General features: G+C 37.1%; 3 protein-coding genes and 1 pseudogene across 9 annotated transcripts in view; 2 read left to right on the top strand and 2 right to left on the bottom strand.

The window, feature by feature from the left end:
• Positions 1–890, bottom strand: part of LOC124635808 (E3 ubiquitin-protein ligase SH3RF1) — a 47,117-nt gene extending 46,227 nt beyond the window's left edge. For all 3 annotated transcript variants that reach the window (XR_006985066.1, XM_047171761.1, XM_047171762.1), the window contains exon 1: positions 571–890. The gene's annotated coding sequence lies outside the window, so the exon portion shown is untranslated. The remainder of the gene's footprint in view (positions 1–570) is intronic.
• A 216-nt stretch (positions 891–1,106) lies between these two features.
• Positions 1,107–7,989, top strand: LOC124635813 (ataxin-10). 5 transcript variants are annotated; one of them, XM_047171766.1, is made up of 9 exons: positions 1,107–1,216; positions 1,957–2,083; positions 2,524–3,389; positions 3,566–3,700; positions 4,379–5,213; positions 5,477–5,621; positions 6,024–6,087; positions 6,490–6,551; positions 6,876–7,222. In XM_047171766.1, exons 1-9 carry the CDS (start codon positions 1,156–1,158, stop codon positions 6,999–7,001), a joined length of 2,421 nt encoding a protein of 806 aa, XP_047027722.1. In that variant the 5' UTR covers positions 1,107–1,155; the 3' UTR covers positions 7,002–7,222. The 5 variants fall into 5 exon arrangements, 4 of the variants coding, with proteins under 4 accessions (XP_047027722.1, XP_047027721.1, XP_047027724.1 ...); XM_047171765.1 differs by having other exon boundaries at positions 1,108–1,216; positions 3,566–3,706; XM_047171768.1 differs by having other exon boundaries at positions 1,117–1,216; positions 1,957–2,087; positions 3,566–3,706.
• A 199-nt stretch (positions 7,990–8,188) lies between these two features.
• Positions 8,189–9,414, top strand: LOC124635838 (UPF0587 protein GA18326). The gene is made up of 3 exons (XM_047171792.1): positions 8,189–8,540; positions 8,777–8,896; positions 9,085–9,414. Exons 1-3 carry the CDS (start codon positions 8,291–8,293, stop codon positions 9,198–9,200), a joined length of 486 nt encoding a protein of 161 aa, XP_047027748.1. The 5' UTR covers positions 8,189–8,290; the 3' UTR covers positions 9,201–9,414.
• A 1,907-nt stretch (positions 9,415–11,321) lies between these two features.
• On the bottom strand, positions 11,322–19,705 carry LOC124635839 (annotated as a pseudogene).
• Positions 19,706–19,759: the final 54 nt, after the last annotated feature.

Here is a 19,759-nt window from a genome sequence, read left to right as displayed (position 1 = left end):
TTGAGTCATGAGATAAATTCCTTGATAACAGTGAGTTTGATAGGAACTTTGAATAAATGTATTGAATATTCTTGTTTATAAAACATGTAACATGGCTTAGGTTGTTAACTTGACTTATCAACTGTAGGTTTGTACTTTCATGATGATCATTTCCACAGAATCTTTTGGAAGTACCTAATAATTATTATTAGCCTTAAACCATATTATGAGCATTAGTGAGACATTAATGCGAGATGAACTGATAATATGGAAGTACTGGTGGTTTTGATGTATTCTAGGAATGATCAGTTGATTTCTGGACACGAAATTCTACTACAAAAGCATGTTGCTAAGTGGAAAGATATATTTAAAAGCGATGTTATGTTACGAAATTCATGTTTGCATTCCACAAAATACACGGAAGCTCCAGAGAAACAAATATATTTGATTAAAAATAGCCCATCAAACAAGATACCGAATAGAATATCGCTACAATGCAAGTTTTCTTGATATTTTTAGATCGACATGCACGTTCTTGTGAGATTTACATGATTACATCTAACGTTAAAACTCAAAATGATGATGACTCACCGAATGTTTTAAATTCCAACGATGTTAGCGGGAAGTCTGACCATTATTGCTAAGCACAATGAAACAAAATCTACGGGATACCACCCCAAACCAGTCACACAAAAATTCTTCGCCACTAAACTATTTAAAACGGCACATAGTTTAACACTGTGAAGGGATAATTACACCAGCGAACTAAAGGTCGGAGGGTGAAGTTGCTGTTGTGAGAAATTTGCAGTTGTTCACACAAAAACTGATACAATTTCACGCACAAATGCCATTCTCGCCGTTTCTTCGTTCGACCGGACGACGAAGCGGGGGCGGGAGCAAGCGACTATCACCTTTCGGGTTGCACATCAAAATCTCATCATTCCTACCACGCTTATTCAACAAAGTCATTTTATGGTTCCAATTCATTTAAACTATATGTATTTATTTATTTGACAATATCTTTGATAAAATTAATTTAAAGCGTAAAAGTGAGCAGCGAGTAAAGTACGTTTACTGAAAATTCATGTCGAAACTACTATGGTAGATTTTGGTAATGGTAAGTTTCTGTAAATAGAATGAAAAATCCTTGTCCCGTTTCCTGTAATCGTTCTTGAAATGCTCTTGAATAAAAATAAAAAGACTGTTCTTCGGTCAAATTTTCCCAACGATTCAGTTGGTAAGATAACAGCAATGTTAATAATGCATATAACGTACATGTTTTAATTGCTAACTCTATGTTTACCGTAACATTTTCCATAATACGCATTTCATTTAACATTCGATGAATTTTCAGAAATAACAGTAACAAAAATCATTTCGAAACATTGTGACAGCATTTAAACCAAGGTTAATAAGATCAGAGTAGCTCGTTATATATGCTATTTCTTATTAAATATTTTACATCGTATTTTGGGCATGCTAAGGTTCATAGAAACACATGATGTACCATATTTATTTCCACAATCATCACTTACAAAAAAATAGTGAATATTTTTTTACTAGTTCATGAGATAGTCATATATTTTCTGTTTTATTTAACTGTGTAATACATTTTTGTGTACGGCTATCATTTTGAGCAATGATATGGTAATGGCATCAGTCCTCAGATGGTTATTTCCTTAGTTACGTTAGCGTGGCGTCCTGTTATTAGAAGTAATATCCTTTGCAGTGCGTGTCCTTCACATACATGGCAAATAAATCAAGGCCCAAAAATATACGTTCGGCTAGCTATAACGTAACATGGTAGGGCTTAAAAACCAAGATAACACAACTAATCTGTTTTTCAATGCCACAGATAAATAACTGATTCTCTAAAAAATGGCACACGCTGTCAAAATATGTCAGATTTTTTTGCGTAGATTTTTATTTGCTTGAATTTCTCAAAAATGTCACGAGATAAAAGTGTGTGGTTTGCAGAAGAGATATTGTTGGATGCCAAATTAATTAATTTTCAACTGGAGACTGGAGAATGGGACGCTGTAGAAGAGATGTTACGAGCCGAAGCTCAGCTTTCGAGAGATGCAGAAACCGGACGATTGCGCCCGTAAGTAATAAAAACATTAAATTAAAACGTTTCTTAATCGTGTTTTGAATATTTCGCGTTTCACTTAAGATATTTGTCAATTTTCCTTTTGCTATGTTGATCTCCTACTGATTTTTTAAATAAGTATCGACCATGTTGTCATAAGTACAAAATTCTTATTTTTATATTAGATTTTACCTGATGTAAATAGTACGCTCGGTACCCTTTTGTAGCTAAGTAATACAAAAATTGTGCGACTTAAACTTTTTACTGCTTAGGTGGTTAATTTCAGTGCTTGAAATTGTGACAATGATTATAACCATGTTTATTTTTAGTATGATTATTTACTTACAACTTTTTAATTTTATCATTTAATCGTCATTACAACACCTTTCCCCCAAAGCTTCAGTAAAAAAATACTCTTCGCCTCTTCAATTAAAAATCCACTTTTTATATTTCAGAAAAAAGGCATCAGAGTATACATTGCGACTTATAGCAGAAGTCTTGCACATAATGCGTCTTGATGTTGAGCAAGCCTCGTACAACAGGAGCACTTTAGCTGTTGCCGAGCAATGCCTCAGATTGGTGCGGTCATGTGCTGCGGCAGGCACTAAGATGCAGACCTACATCTCTAAAGAACTCTCCATACTAGACTCTATGCACATTCTAGCTACAGAATACCAGCACCCAAGTGTTGACTTTGTCAATGAAGAACTTCAAAAGAAGTTTGAGTCATGCATGACTGTGCTTATGCAAACATTAGGAAACTTAGTTGTAAATAATCCCTTCAACCAAATTATGATTTGGAATAAATTTGATGCCAATATACTCAACAGCTTTGTTGGTTCCAATGATAAGATAGCCACTGCAGCGGCCATGATTGTCTACAACATTTTATTAGGCCAACCTAATGTGTTGCCAGATGATGTTATGTTATTAAACTCTTTAGCTTACATGTATAGTAATGGCAACACTGAATACCCACATTTAATCATAGAATATTTAATTGGTGTTGAAAATACTTATATTGAGAAGTTATATTCAAAGTTGGATCCTGAATGTCGAATGCTGGTGTTAAACATGGCTTACAATATATTGATGTCTACGGAATCTCAAGATATAAATGTGTCAGTAAACTTTGTTAAGTTTATGGCTCATGAGTTCAAAAGTAAATCGGATTGTATATTGAAGACGGTTGACAAGTACGTGAACACTATTGAGCCTCAGGAGGTGGTGTTTTTATTGGAGATCATAGCTACTGCATCTAGTATGGATGCTTACATGGACTGCTTACAGACGGACAGCTCATTATTTATTAATTGTGCATGTAAGTACGAGATCCATATATTGACGTAACTTGTACATAGATCCAGGATATTGTAAAAAGTCACCACATATGTATAAGTAACCTTGTTACATTAGATAACATTTTTACTTTGTACCAAATTATCTCTATAAATATATATATACCTTAGGTAATAAATGAATATTTACTTTTTCCAGTTCTCCTAAGAGCGATTCACAAGTTAGGCAAAGAGAGTAGCAACTTCTTCTCTTCTCTCAACAAACTGTATGAGGCTACCGGCATGACTTTCATTGATGATGAGAACTTAACAAGTGTGCCCGCCAATAGTCCATGTGAGAGTAAGTTGCATGTTCATTACTAACAAAATAACCACAAGAATGTCACTACACAGATAATAAATTGAGTGTCTAGCTAGCTAGTTTTTTAGTACAGCAATTTTACATATGGATACTAGTTTTTTTTTTTATATGATAATTCAACACATAGGCCCTAGTTTTTGTGGAACATTAAAAATGCTACAAAACATCTTTCAAATATTAAGATATCTATGTGATGATATTGATGTGTGAAATGAGCATTGAAATTTATAGCTTCACGGTTTTATTGATAAAAACGTGTAACAGCATGACCATGTAATCGAAAATCATGACTCTACAAACACAGCCTTTAACACAACACATTGAAACTAATTTATTTTAATTTCATACATACATTTAATAGATAGTGAATGGAATATTATAGAATGCCCAGTTTTGCAAAAATTTAAATTTCATTTAAATTATTAATTCAGTACGTCCTGTCTGCTAATTTATGCAATGCTACGAAATAGTGAGTAAATCAAAATGAATAAGCAAAAAAGTAAAGTAGTCAAGTTACAAACCCTTATTATTATTTCTCAAAGGCTTTTTAATTGAGAAAAAATCGTGATCTATGTAAACAGTTAATAGTAGTAAATTTACACCTCCAGACATATGACTCAATTTAGTTAATACTCTGTTACAAATTCACAGATCCGTTAACCAAAAACGATTCAGCCGATAACATGCTATCCTGTAACGAAACTACTTCAGAATGTACCGAATCAGAAAGCAGTGAGCAATACTTCGAATGCAATGAAAATCCAGCTTACATGGACAAATTCGACGCCGTTGACAATTTACAACCTCTCAAGTTCCCCGATACGTTTCCCGAAGTCAAAAATGGGCGGAGCAACTCAAATTCTAATGTCAAAATTGATGCTGATCTTTCCAAAGTCGCGTATAAGCGAAGTAGTTCCGTTCCTAAAAATGAGGACAGAGTGCCCTTGCCTACGAGGCGGATTAGTTTGGAACATAAAATCGATATAGGGGACGATAACGAGCCGCCTTTGATAATAGACTCGGCGTCGCCAAATGGTAGCATGAATACCATAGCTGAAATGATCCCCGTAGCCTTGCAGCCGAGGTTAGAACTACAGCCGACAAGCAGAACTGAGTCTCAAGAGAGTTCGCCAAACGATCCTCCCACAGAAATTCACATTTCGAAAGATGAATTGAAAACCGAAGTCAAGGCGTCCCCTAGCGAGATATCTCCGCCTTTAGCAGAGAATGTTACAGAAACGGAGTCTCAGAAGCAATCCCCTGATACTCCGAAAGAAGTTAAGAAAAGTCAGAATTTGTCGACGGATTTCGATCTCAGTGAACAACTACAGAAAATTCTGGGTATTTCTTCGGAGAAAACTCGTGGGGAAACAGCTAATGCTGAGAAGAAGAGTGAACCAGCTAAAGAAGTAAAGATCTCTGATGATGCGACTAATAATAAGGTGCCGTCGGTGAAAATTGATTCGCCGGAGGGCGCGAAGACCAGGTTAGTTAAATATATTCCGCAAATCGATTTTTAACACCCTTATGCCAATTTAACAATCGCCAAATAACTTTTATCTGAAGAATATGTGATGTAATGACTGTTTTTGTATAAAAAAATATGTTAAATCATGCACATTTAATCCTTAGATAGAAGTTAATTGATGACTGATAATGAAAAAAACAATAGTTATTTATTTATTCAATAAGGGCGTTAAGAAATGATGAACAATTAAATAATTATAACAATGCTTTCTATATGTTCAGGCTAGGAGCGATTGACATGACGACTCCTAAGAAAGCCGTGACGTGCGTGGAGACGGTGGAGCGTCACGTGGCGTTCGGCTTCAAGGCGGCGCTGGTGCGGACGCTCGCCAACCTCTGCTGGAAGAACCAGGAGAATAAGAAACTGGTGAGACTTAGGCCCGGCAAGGAGTAATAATGTAACTTAATGTTGTAGCAATAAAATTGAAAGTAGTATGCTTGGTCAATTTATAGGTACCCATTTTTTTATTTCTCAACAGTGATGAAACCTGCCTCATATGAAAGCTCTTGACGAGTACTTTATTTAATGCTATGGCAACAAAGTGCGAACATCGTGTTTTCGACCATTTAACACTTATTTTATAAACCACCATGTTCGCTCTGGATTCGAATATGGCTGCCATAGAATGGAATAAAGTGCTTGTCAAGATCTTTCGTATGACTTAGGTGAGGTCTCACTACAAACCTACTTGGCAAACTACGGCACCTTACGTCCGACACGATCTTGGCCGGTTTTATAGTATTTTCTAACTTACCGTTTTTTTTTCAGATCCGGGAACTGGAGGTGATCCCAGTGCTTCTTGATTGCTGCAATATCGACGCTCGCAATCCCTGTATCCTTTTATGAAACGTACTAGCCGTTACCTGCGGTTTCACTTGCATTCTGGAGAAATTGTTGTAATATTTCATGGACCAGAACAAAATTAGCTTATACCCATTTACCCATTTTCATTATACATTCGCATAATACTTTCACAGGTACAGTTCTCACCAAACTTGATGGCGGCTCGTAATTCATTTTGCTAATAATTATTTTTCTAATGCTATCTATATGAATCACTACTTGCTTCTCATTTAACTCATGAGTCATTTCATTCGTCGACATCGTCATCGACAGAGGCGCCACATAAGATGTTCCACCGCTATAAAGTTTGGCGCGGACTGTACTCTTTTTTTTAGAAACTGTATCAATATTTCCATATAAAATTCCTTAAAATTCCTTATAACACGAACAGTGATTATGCAGTGGGTCATCTTTGCTGTACGCAACTTGTGCGAGAATTGTCCGGAGAATCAGGTACGATGTTTTAATGAACAATAAAGAAATACTCTAATCAACCTAAGTTGAAACATTCGGCTAAGAATTGAAAACTGCTCGTTTATATTTATATGTTTATATATTCATATTCAGCTGTTTTCCCGCGGTTTCATTCGCGTCCCGTGGGGACCTATGATAATGTGAAGCCTATGTTGCTTCGGAATAAAGTAGCTTCAACAGTAAAGAATTTGTCAAATCGGGCCAGTATTAGTTTGACCTTTAGGGTACAAATAGAAATAAAAAAAACGTTTCCTCTTTGCTATATTAATGTAAAAAAATAATTCAAAATACATAATTTTTCAGGAAGTAATATCGAAAATGACGCTGCAAGCTCCAGTCGACAATGAAGTACTTCAGGAGATGGGTCTGACCCTTCAGACAGATACTCAAGGCAACAGCATCAGAATTGTACCCATGTCCCGCGGTTAGACTGACATAAAACCAACCTATATAATAGCCTTCTTATGTAGAGATTACTATTCCGTACTGAGAATCGATTTGGGTGAAACCAGATTTAAATTCTTATTATGATGCGAGCTAGAAGAAGCTATAATTTCAAATACGTATACGTATTTGCTCCCTACCTACTGTATTCAATGTGTGTAACTTTATTCTGTTCTCGGTATAGAATAGGATCGTGCAATGAAGTATTAAGGCGCGGCTCCACCGCAGTGCATGCTGTGCACGGACACGCGGCGCATTTTAGCTGCGTGTATTCATTTGTTTGACAACGTGGGTCTACGTTTCCACTGAAGTACACGAATATGACCCACGACTATGTATAGCGTGGCACGGCGCACGGGTAGACCCACGCTGACATCGTTGAGCTACGTAACCGCTTACAACAACTGCTCTGCGATAACCGAGCTGTACATAGTCGTGGGTCTTATTCGAGTACTCCAGTAGAAACGTAGACCCACGTTGACAGCGTTGAGCTATGTAACCGCCTATTCGAGCAAGCCACGCGTGTATCAATGACGTCAATTCATGCGTAGCCTCTCCGTGGGTTGCAGTGGACGCAACCACATACATTTTCTTACAAAGCGAAGCTTAATACACGTGCGTAGCCTCTCCGTGCACCGCGGTGGAGCCGCGCCTTTATGATTAAAAAGACCTATGCTTTCTACAAGAGATTGTAATACCTCGGGTGATGTAAAACTGTTGAAATGGCTTGTGGTTGTTGGATTCAATGTATGATATGTACTCCAGAAGAAATACCAGCTCTGCAGTACATTTGTGATAGATTTTTATATGATGGAGTCTGAAGCTAATCTTGTGTAAAGCCAGTCTTGCTATATGCAAATATATGAACTAGTTTCCTTTGCTTGTTGCAATGTTTCCAATCATAATCCATGATTTATTCCTATGTGTGAAATAAATTATAAATAAATACATAAATGCATTTAATCATTACCTACACTTGATTTTAATTTTACCCGTCTCCTACCATACAAAAATGAAATAAGGATTTAAAAAGCATTTATCATATGGCGTTAACTTGAATGCTCGCCTGTTTTCAACTTAATTCGACTATGTAGTTTCAGTTTACCTAAGGCTCGATATCCCAATAAAAAAAGCTAAACGTTCCATAAACAATATTGACAGTTGTCATTGTCACCGTCTGACATTGACAATTGACGTTCGGCCGATTTCGATCTCCCGAATCTCGGTGTTGTTTTTCTAACATTCTAGAAAAATACATATATTACGAAAGAAAAATGGTTAAAATCGCTCTGCAAATCAAAGCAACCTTAGAATCCATCGACAAGCTATACACAAACCACCCGTACTACCAATGGTTCCTAAAACTTAAGTGTGGGAGTTGCGGCGAAGTGACAGAAAAGTTCCACGATCTCACCGAAGCTGAAAAAATACCACAAAAGCACAATAGGTCGGAAACTAACTTGTTGATAAAGTGCAAATTATGTTCTAGAGAGAACAGCATAGACGTTGTCGAAGGCAGCAATGGTAGGTTGAAGAAACTTCTCTGATATAAAAGTGTTTTAGTACTTCGTTTCTAATAACATAATTATAAGCTTCTGGGATATTAGAATACTTGAAAAGTATCCCAAAATTAGTTTTCCAATATCTTATTTCCTAATATCTCATGTCGGTTATGTATTCATAAAGCCAAACATTTACATAATTTACTCCTCAGTCTAATATATTGTATAATGAGTAATCTTTTATTTTCTTCCTCACAGGCCAATTTAGAAGTAGTGATGAGGGCAAGTTCAAAACATTAGTTATTTTCGACTGCAGAGGTGTGGAGCCTGTTGACTTTGAACCTAAATCTGGATGGATAGCTGTTGGTGAAGATGATGGTAAGAAAATTTTTAGCTATACAAGAAATTAAGAAAACCACTTGGTGTCTGTTCCTAAAAAAAAAAATGGTTGATGGTTATCAACTCAGATCTTTAATTTATTAAATATGCTCTATTTCCTACATAATGTTTTCTTGTATCAAAATTATTGCTATCATTAATAATTTATTGTTATTGCTTTGTTTCAGGTAAAACATTTGAAGATGTAGACTTAACTGAAAAGGAATGGGCAGATTATGATGACAAAAACCAGAACTCAGTTGGAGTTTATGAATTGGAATGGCAGTTTGTTAAAGTGAAGTAATTTATGAAACCTATGGCGTCCCAGGGGAACTCATAATAATAAGATAGTGGATAGGACCTCTTTGTACTAAAAAGCAATTTATTGAAGACCTGTCCATACTTATTCAATGCAATAAAACAATCTTGTCAGATATTAAACTAATACTGTTTACACAATAAAATAGGTATAATTTTATTTTAGTTACAACATTTTCAATAAAATTTTCAAAAATTAACAATTTTATTCATTTATCTCTCCATAACTTTGTTAATTGTTTGTAAATGTTACCTAACCAAAGCACAAAAGTCTTGTCTGTTAGGAACATTCAAAATTCGAAGTAAAGATTTCAATTCTGTAATTTAAGGTGATAATGGAGTGTGATGATTACTTGCGATGATTTAAGGAGTTAGTAGCAATGAATTCTATCTATCCATTACAGTTTCCGAGTAAATAAAACATGCTCAAAACTGATTCCTAACACGAACCGTACGTAAAAAACACGCCATTTGATTTGCATGTTCTAACCATTTGTTATTCCTGGGTAAATGCAATAACTGTTTATGTTTGTTCTATTTTACTTAGCGATACTTCCGAAAGATGTTTCATTACACGCGATATATGCCGTGGCATACATTACAGACACAAGGCATAAGGAAGCGACAATTTACGACTTTTCTACTGGATGTAATTGGTTGTGAAGTAATTTATTTTGCACTTGGTCTATGAAACTTGCTGTTTTACGGACTGTTGAACAACCGTAAGAGATGGCGGGCCTGCGCAAGACCAATATGTTTGGCACTCATTCTGGATATAGTAGGAGTTGGCATGTGGAGAACTTCGTAGACATACAATTGGAGTTGTTATACTAGCGCTTAATAGTTTAATAGCGCGGTAAGTTTTGGGCTATAAGCTTAATTCGAGATTAACGTCAACCTTGAATTAAGTAAGCGCAACAGTCAAATGAGGTCTGTATGTACTTTTACCCTCTTAAAAATAAGGCTATTATAATAAGCTATATGTTTGGTTCTCCTTGTCTTCTTGTGTATGTACAAATTATTCCTAAGTATCTCACTTAGCTCTGTGTTGTGTAAGAGATGGTTATGAGCAAAACGGTTTTAGATAACGAAGGCACGTAATTAAGAAACTAAAAGGTGTTGAATAGCGATTATGAGCCGCGCATCAAATTAATATAAGTTTGATTCGCCTTTTGCGTACCTAGATAATACATAAGCTGTGAATGTAACGATGATTGATGCCTGTTTTTGCTTGAGTAAAGTATCGAGAATGCGTTCAATTGAGTGAACCATGTGGCGTTTATGTTTTCGCGCGCCAACTCGACTGTGACTTCACTTTCGATCAACGCTTCCTATTCCGCAGTTAATCTTTGTCTAATAACACCATTTTAATGTTTCATTTGTTCGGCTATATAATGTATCTACAGCTAGTAATAGTTAGTAAGCATTCGGGTGATTAAATTCGATGGACTACGTACTGTGCCTAGTGCGCCTACGTCATTTAACACCCCAAGGATGTAGTAGGTACCTAAACCTTTTTACCCAACTGCGCTACGCAAATGTGTTTTTATATAAACTATTTAGTAGTTTTACAAATATGGAAAGACACCAGATCCCGGTGCCGGAATCGAACCTGCGACTTAGGTTTATTTTTAACGATAGGTATCTACGGAGATCCCATAGTCTATGTAGGTATCTACGGAGATCCCATAGTCCATGTACTTGCGTTTAACCTGCCAATCTAAATCACAAACAAGTTAATAGGTTTTAAGTGACGAAAAAACAACTCCAGAGATTTTCAATTAATTTCTTGCACCTTTCGCGATCGGCCGTGAAATCGCGATCACATTCCCGTGCGTGTATTAATTGCGTCAAAGGTGAGTGACATACGAGCAGCGTGTAATTTTGCGCTAGCTCTGCTCCGCCCAAATGACCATTGAACTTGAATGAGTTATCGAGATTATTTTTCTAAACGGTCTAGAACCTGATGAGGACCAATTTAAAGGGAATTATGACAACCAGAATCTTAGGGCGTAATTTAAACACCCCTTTGATAAAGAACGAATTTGATTTAACTAGCTAGATCAAATGATCAAAAAAATGAGAAGGCGGTATTTATCACAGCACCATTCATTTACTCGTATTCAACTTAAAACTTAGCATTCCACACACACCATAATAACTTATCGATAACAAACATGGTACAGTATTCTAGCGGCGTCGGGTACTAGCACTGCTCTAACTACTAATAACTAATATCCTACATATGTTCGTTATCTAACTAATTGGTGTGGTCGATGTCGTTGTTTCAGGTGTATCAGATCGAGACTGGAAGCCATTGAAGCCCGTGTTCCCGTGCACAGTCACCGTGTGATGAGGCGTACTTGAAATTATAGGCGTATTCTGTGTCACAGAATTCTCCACATAATTAGAGACGTACTGATCATCAGTGAACACTTGGTAAGGATGAATGTACACCGGCACTTCCACAGGGACTTTCACAGGCACCTTCACTGGTACCTTGACTTTCACAGGGTAAGGCACTTTGACCGGATAGGGAACTCTCTTCTCAACCGGGTAGGGTTTGGGCACGTAAACGGGCACACGTTTTTCCACTTCTACTCTCTGTGGAACAAGCACTTCGACTGGGACTGGGACTTTCTTTTCCACTTCGACTGGATAAGGCACTTTTTTCTCGTAGGGCACCGGAACCGGATGCGGTACTTTGACAGCATAAGGTTGGGGATACGGGACCCTTATCGGAACGTGTTTTATCACTTCGTATGGTTCTTTAACTTTAACCTGGACTGGATAAGGCACTTTGGTTTCGACCGGATACGGTTGTGGGACGAGCACTTTCACAGGTACCGGGTAGGGGACCCTTTTCTCTACTTGTACGGGCACAGGGACGGGTCGGTCCACTGGTACTGGCACTTTAACTTCTACCGGGTACGGCACTTTCTTCTCCACGTGAACGGGTACCGGCACTTTCACTTCCACGTGCTTCACTACGGGCACCCGGTGAACTATGGGATAAGGTTTTGGTACGTACTCCTTTTCCACTACTTTCACTGGCACAGGGTGCGGTACTTTGATACCTATGGGATAAGGAATTTTTTTCTCGACGGTTACTGGGTAAGGCACTGGCTTTTCCACTACTTTAATCTTCTCCACTGGTACTGGAACTTTCTTCTCCACTTGCACTGGGTATGGCTTAGGAACCTCGACTTTGTATGGTACCTTGACAGGTTTCTCTACAGTTTTTATGTATCTGTGGTGGTGGTGGTGATGGTGATGTTTGATTTTGGTGACGACTCGTGGACGACTGTGGCTGCCATCGCTCTCTAGGTCCCCGTACATGTAGTGCGTCGGCGAGCGTCCCCGCTTCCCACTGTAACCATAATAATACGGGTTCAATTGTCGTTTTCGTTTAAAGAAAACCATTTTTTTTCGGGCCATAACTGGCAACGGACTTTGAGAACTCGGAACTGGGATAATCCCAAAAGATTGTAAGTACATCATTTGCTTACTTTGAGGCATGGCGGGAATGGCAGATATATAATCCGAGCGTTTAATGATTGATGTCGGCGAGGGCCTCTTGAGTTGTGGATAATGTGAGGGCAATATCGGCACCCAGTCATTAGGTTCGATTTGAGTGAAATTGATCGGTGGTAGATTCGTGGTGGTTTTAACTTTTAACTTTCTGGTAACTGGGCGGTACACCCGCGGCGTCGAGGCCGTGATTGGTGTGGCAGTCGTCGTCACAGTCGTTGTGTTTCTGTACGCAAATCTAGTTCTGTGGGTAAAGCTCGCAGAGGTGTCACGATCTTGATCGTCAGTAGTGTTTGTTTTTGTTAGAGTCGTGTTGTCTTTTGTCAATGTCGTGTTGTGTAAAGTCGAGTTCTTGTCTAGTTCACGTTTGGGCCATATTCTTTTCGTCCGTAATACTTTTTGGGTAGTGGTTGTAATGGTTGTGGCTTCAGTAGTTGTAGTCGTTGTTGAAGTCGTATTGAAAATTTTCGGCGGCTTGACAATATCTGATCGGATGCCATTGATCACTTGAACGGGCAAGCTGAACTTAGGGCTGTTTGCAACAATAGGTCGGCCAGTTGACGCAGCATACACTAGAGGCCTGGAAGGCTTGAAGTAGTATGTCCTATGGTGTGGTGGTAGCGGGATCACTCTAGGAAACTTGTAAATAGAGTTTGGTGAATGATGCAGCTTCACAGGTTGTTTGGGATAGAGGCGTGGCGGCGGCAGTTTTTGTATCTGCCCAAGATGAGGTCGAGGAACATCGACTACATGGTTTTGTTTCACTAGTTTATCAGGAATGTTAGGCGGTTTACTTGGCGGTCGTTGTTCAGGTTTGTGAGTAGACAAGTCAGGTTTCGTCAGTGTCTGATTTTTGGGTTGAGGTTCAGCTACGTACTTTGGACTATGAATTATAGTAACAGCTCTATTCTTCGACTCTATAGCGAGTGGCTCGTCCAAGCTGTCATCTTGTGCCGTCACGCCATTTCCTTGATTGACGACGATCACTAACGAAATGATCAGGAATGCCGCCTGAAACAAAATATTTGAATGAATTTTACTATGCTCCTGTATTAATAGGTACTATAATTAATTGCTCTTACTTCCTTCAATAATATTATGTTTCGTACCTTGGAGGACCTAAGTATTTGGTAGGTACCACTAACAAACAAAAGAGTTCTAACATTTATTTCTTGCGTGTAAACAGTTCAAGTATGAGAATCAAGTTAACCACATATCTAATCCATCAACATATTTTAAATTCAGCTCCTGTCAGTGATAAGAAATTGATAAGTGCAAAAAAGCAATTAGGTAAATAAGGCGTGTTTACTGCAAATATCTCGGTGTTTTTTTTTTGTCTGTTTTTACTATCGGCATTAGTCGTGCGTGTGTTGGGCTTACACGCAAGCCATCTTTCCGTATTCGTCTAGTTAAGGCAGTGAACACTGTTCGAAAGACGCTGAGAAACTCCCCATGAAACAAATTAAGCACCTATTTCGTTTAGTGTAAGTAATTGATGTCTTGGCTAAGATCTTCCTTCGATCCTCCTGTGTGAGAGGAACATTTTTTTGTTTGAGATACACCATCGTGTTTTTGCAAATATTTCCGTGTAGGTATGGGAAAACTTGCTTAATTTATGTAGATGTATTTCCTATATTACCTATTTGGCAGTTTTCTAGGAATTATTAACATACACAAATATATTTCTAAGCTCCTATCTATATAGCACAAAACATAGTTATTTTTTTTTTCTTTGGGACAAAATCGGTCAATTGTTATCACAAATAAACTAAGTAGGTAATGCATTTTAAATCAATTTACTAAGAAATGAAATACTTTTTTTAGTTTTTAATTACACTTTAATATTAATTTTTAATTGCCTGTACTTTACCCAGCTCGAATTGCTTCAATCACAATAAGAAAAACAGCATTCAATGAACACTAATTAATCACAGAAAATAACAACCACTATCACTTGCACTTAATTTTATACACAAAAACTGAAAAAAAGTCTAACACAAAAACTATCACTGTTTTCCCGCCATATTTGAAACATTGAACTTCGCGCCAATAGAAAGATTAGATACGTTCATTCACTTTTCGAAAACTCGCGTTCCGTTTTAACATTCTAGAAAACGTTCAAACTTTTTTCAACTAATTGATGTACCTACCGATAAGTGTTGCATATTGCGGTGCCTGCGGCCGATGCAGACATCAACGTAATGATAGGTCCGAGGAAGCGCCACTCACTTATATAGCATTCGCGTAATGGGTGGCTGATTACAGGACGATTACTTTCTCTGCCAATATCATTGGCATCCCTTTATGTCAGTCCAGAACTAAAAATTAATGTTACAAAATGATTACGTACTTACACCAAGTTATGCTAGAATATGTTAACACCCAGTGCGCACTAATTTGCGCTGGCATAAGTAGGTAGATACAATCGAAATTACGCCTTACTTCTTTAAATTCAATGAATTAATTTAAGTTACCTGTTAGGGTTAATTTCCAATTATGTATATAGGAACAGAAGGGATGTTGAATATGTACTTCGGTAAGTACATCCTAGATTCTAGATTGGCACTAAGCGGCAAGTCCTTTTATCAAAATCTGAGCTAGTTTTGTTTTCTTTGTAAGGGCCATTTTAAGAACACTGCGAAAAAATTACGATGAATGAAATTGAGAGAGATCATTTTTAAAATGAGCTACAATCAACGTCCACAAAATACTTTCATGTTCATGTAATTCCTCAATAAATCAAATTAAACGCATCACGCTTATGTAAAAAGTAGAGCAAGAGTTACTTAGTGATCAAACCTGAATTACCGACACATTCTTAAGTTTGTGCGTAGGTATAATTATTGCTAAGTATAGGTAAGCAATCTGATAGAAGGTAGGTCTGTGTTCCTACAACTATAACAGCGATGCGTAAGATTGAAAATTACACCGTATTCCAGCCAAATCCGTTATCCAACACCGAATTGTTGCGCACTTAAGTAGGTATCTGTAATGTATTTTCCTGCTTCCGATTTTCCGCACGCACCAAAAGTAAAATTGTTTGTGGACTTTATGCAACCATGTAAACAAAGCACGCAATTATTAGTTCGCCTCGGTTCTCGTCTTTTCCACAAGGTAATTAGTTAATTTATTTCTTATTGACACGAATAACACGCATTGCTGTATCATCATCTGCTTTTTATAAATATATTGGGATTGGCTTCCGGTGGAACCGAATGCAACTGAGTATATAACTATCACACCAAGCCATCAAGCCAGTAACATACATGGCAAATCCGAAATCCCTTGTTAAGACTGTTAGCCGGGATAAACGATACGTGCCTTCACGGAGAAACTCGTAATATGATTCCTACAGTCCACGCACTGAACGCGCAACGTTTTCCTGACCTTTTGATCGAGTCGTTGCTTATCGCATCAAAAAGACAGTAAAGTAGAATTAGCCATTTTCTACGACCGCTTCGCCATTAACATTCTGTAGACAGGACACTATGAAAAGTGCTCGAGCTCAACATAAACTATAAGCTCTTACCTCTAGTGGTCGTTAGTCGTATATTAAATATTCAGTAGTTACAACTTGATTGATATAATAGCAGCACATTTCGTACACAAAGTCGGTTCAATTAATCACAAGAACACAGGCTGCATTAATCATGCATTTTGATTATGATGTACGTTCTGTATTCATTCATAAGTAGCGCCACTGCATCTAATAAATATACTTGTACAATGTTAACGCGAGTATGAAAATATTTTTGTTAAAGTTATAATAATGTTAATTAATAACTGAGACCGATGTGATTCATTCACGGCATCGCGCTACGCCGCGGCTGGCGTTGACCCTAACTTATCGACGAAATGCTCTCAAACATTTTACACGTTACAGAATCTGCTTACCGCCCTGTTAATCATCTAAAGGAGTTTTGAGTTGATTGAAGATGTGAGAAGGAAGCAGAAATAAAAAATATAATTACATTAATATCACTGTATTTCTTTCAATATCTTAAGCCTATATTTATCATCTGGGAACCTCATTTTGACAATTTGCCTGACTTCCTCACAAGTGTAGCTCTTGAACTGGTCCCGGTCGTTGTTCCACAAGTCTGATATCTCCAACAGTTGGGCTTTTAGTAGAAGCGGCAATTTTGTAAACTTCGACCAAATGTTTATTTTTGTTTCAAATTCCATGGGCTCCTGAAAATAAATGAAAACGTAGTTATGATTATTTTTTGTAGTTTTTTTAAGATGAACTCTGGGTTAGGCTGTATTGTATGTCATCAGGATTGATCCTCAATATATTGAATGTTCTACTGATAGACGTTTCAGGCATGGGCATTAGCAGTAAGAATATAACAAAAATATCGCATTTTAGTACTGTTTTTTTAAACTTATTTTTGACCAATAATAAACTCACCTCAAAAAGTGTATAAACACCAGCCACAGTACACTCAGCTCTCATCGCTAACATATACACCAACTCTTCACTGACTGGCTTGCAGTCCGACATAACTCGTTCTAGAACAGACTGACATAGTGCCTGAACTAATGTACAAATGGACATCTCGTACATTCGTGTAGGCAGTACATTGTACCAGCAAGACTTCAGGTCCTTCATAAGGCTGAGCGCTTTGTTGATTGCACAGTCAAATTGCTCGTAAGACTCGAGACTCCATGCTGTTCCTGTAATGTACAATTTACATTTGTTAAGCAATAAAATATAAGTGACTTTAATGACTGAATTTTGATATATATCTACTTTTTTATTAACTTTGTGACACGCAAACTGTTTCTTCATGTTTTTTACGCATTCGGATGTGAAAGCTATTCATTTGGTTCATTATTTTAAATTAATGTTCCCAAGAAATATTTTCTGGGTCTGTGAAGTACACAAAACTAGCCTCTGGTTGGTGAGATATTCAACTTGCCGCTCAGGATCATAGGGGGAGAAAACGCCTAGTAGAAGACAGATAACAGGATATCTTCATCTTCAACAAGGATACCTAATCCTTTAGGATGATAATCAAATAACCGGAAAAAACTAGAATATTACCTAAATAATAAAGAATATTATATACCTTTAGCTTCAATGCTCTGCATGATGCTACTTCTTTGGCTTTGTAAATACAGGGACATCTTCTCCAGCCCCAAAACCCTCAAGTCCTGTATGCTCTCCAGCAGCACTAGGTTCAGTTGATCAGCCAAGGTTTTGGGTAAGCTGTTGCACCATGGAGGTCCAAGTAAACCATGGGCTAAGTAGAAACAGTTGTTGAAGAATAGTGCTGAAAAAAAATATTTTTGTTAGTTGACAGAAAAGTGAATTTAAATTGAATATAATAAATATTCTAAGAGCAAATTAACACAACTTACCAATTTCAGCAGGGCAGCACTCCAAATTAATTTTGAACTTCTTAGGAACCAAACTCTGGTACATAACTGCTATGTCTTTTATGTAACTGACTAACTGTCTACTATATTTCTCTGGCAATTTTGCACTCTCCTCTAAGTGTTCCGTAATCAATGTCATGATAGCCTTTACGTTTTGAGATATCACACATTTTGGGAGAAATAGAGGCTTGGTGATATCCCAGACTGCATTGTTGTCTGTCACATCTAGTATAGAATCATTTTCATTATTCCGTACTGAACCTACCACAATGGTGCCATAGGAAAGACTTTCTTTTAACAAGATTCGGACATCAGATAGTAATTTATCACATTTTTTGTTGTACAAGACACATTCAGTATCATCAATGTATTTATTTAATGGTGATTCATCAGCTTTCACAAATTTCAAATCAATCAAAAACTTGTTGAATGCTTCCAACTCAATAACTATATTTTTATAATTGCGGTAACTGCTGTCACAGGAAGGCAGATTCATTCTGATGCAGTCTTCAATTATTTTGTTAAAGAACTTTTGGCGAATTGTTTCAGCAAAGATTTCTATGAAAGTCTTGTCACCCTCAAACTGTGAGCCTAATGTTGATTGTAGAAATTCAAATATTATCATTAAATTGTTGAAAATGGTTTGATAATTAGGTTTATTAGGGTCATTTAGAGTAATTTTTATATTAAATACAAGAGAGCCAGAAGGATCTTCTGTGCACATATCACAATTATGTCTGATTACATTGTGAAGTAGATTGTTGATGAAGAAGTGTGAAAAGAGGCCAAGTTCCGCATGCATCCTGTCAGTGACATACAATGTTTTTAATATTTTCTGAAAGAGGATTGGATCACTTTGCTGTACAGTAAAGGAGTACGATAAGAATTTAAGACCTTTTGTCTCCGACCATTTAAAAAGATCTTCCCACTCCAAACTTAGCTGAGCTGAGTACAAGGCTAGTTGGTTCTCAGCCTGCGCAGTTATATTAGTTAAAGCCTTCACCATGTTACCTTCGAATTTTAAATTGTTTAGTTCCATTTTCAACTTTTTTACTGCTAGCATTGCTTCACTGTAATTATATCTCCCAAATTCGTGATTCGCCTTTTCTAAAATCCTTTTACCTTCAACAATGATGCTTAAATCTTTCAAAATTTCAAACGATTTACTTAGTTTTACACAGTGACTTGCGAAGTCTTCATCATTCTCTTCAAATCTGTCTTGCAACAATTTGATGTCCTCAATGCATTTGGAATGATCAGAAATGATTTTGGCCTTACGGTTATTATAGTTTAGTTGTTCTAAGCTCTTCGTGATGGTAAAATTCACGTAAGTATCGATAATATTTTGTTGTAAAGCCCAAGACAATAATTGCACGCGCTCAGTTAAGTCTTTTACAAAAGGCAATACTTGATCTCGAGTTTTCTTCAGCTCTTGTGTGTTCACTCTTTCAGCTTCTTGAAGAACAGCACTTAATAAACTCATTTTTCAAAGTTAAATTAACAATTAATAACGAAAAGCACCAACTTTTGTTTCAGTTAAATTCAAATTTATAACAAAAAAAATAGATTCCTTTTGACTTTGACATCTCTCTCCGTCTCTGTCTCTAATTGACAGGAGCGTTTTGTTCGTTC

The sequence above is a fragment of the Helicoverpa zea genome, chromosome 13 (assembly GCF_022581195.2).
Source record: "Helicoverpa zea isolate HzStark_Cry1AcR chromosome 13, ilHelZeax1.1, whole genome shotgun sequence".
Lineage (NCBI taxonomy): Eukaryota > Metazoa > Arthropoda > Insecta > Lepidoptera > Noctuidae > Helicoverpa > Helicoverpa zea.
This window is presented reverse-complemented; position numbering and strand designations above follow the sequence as displayed.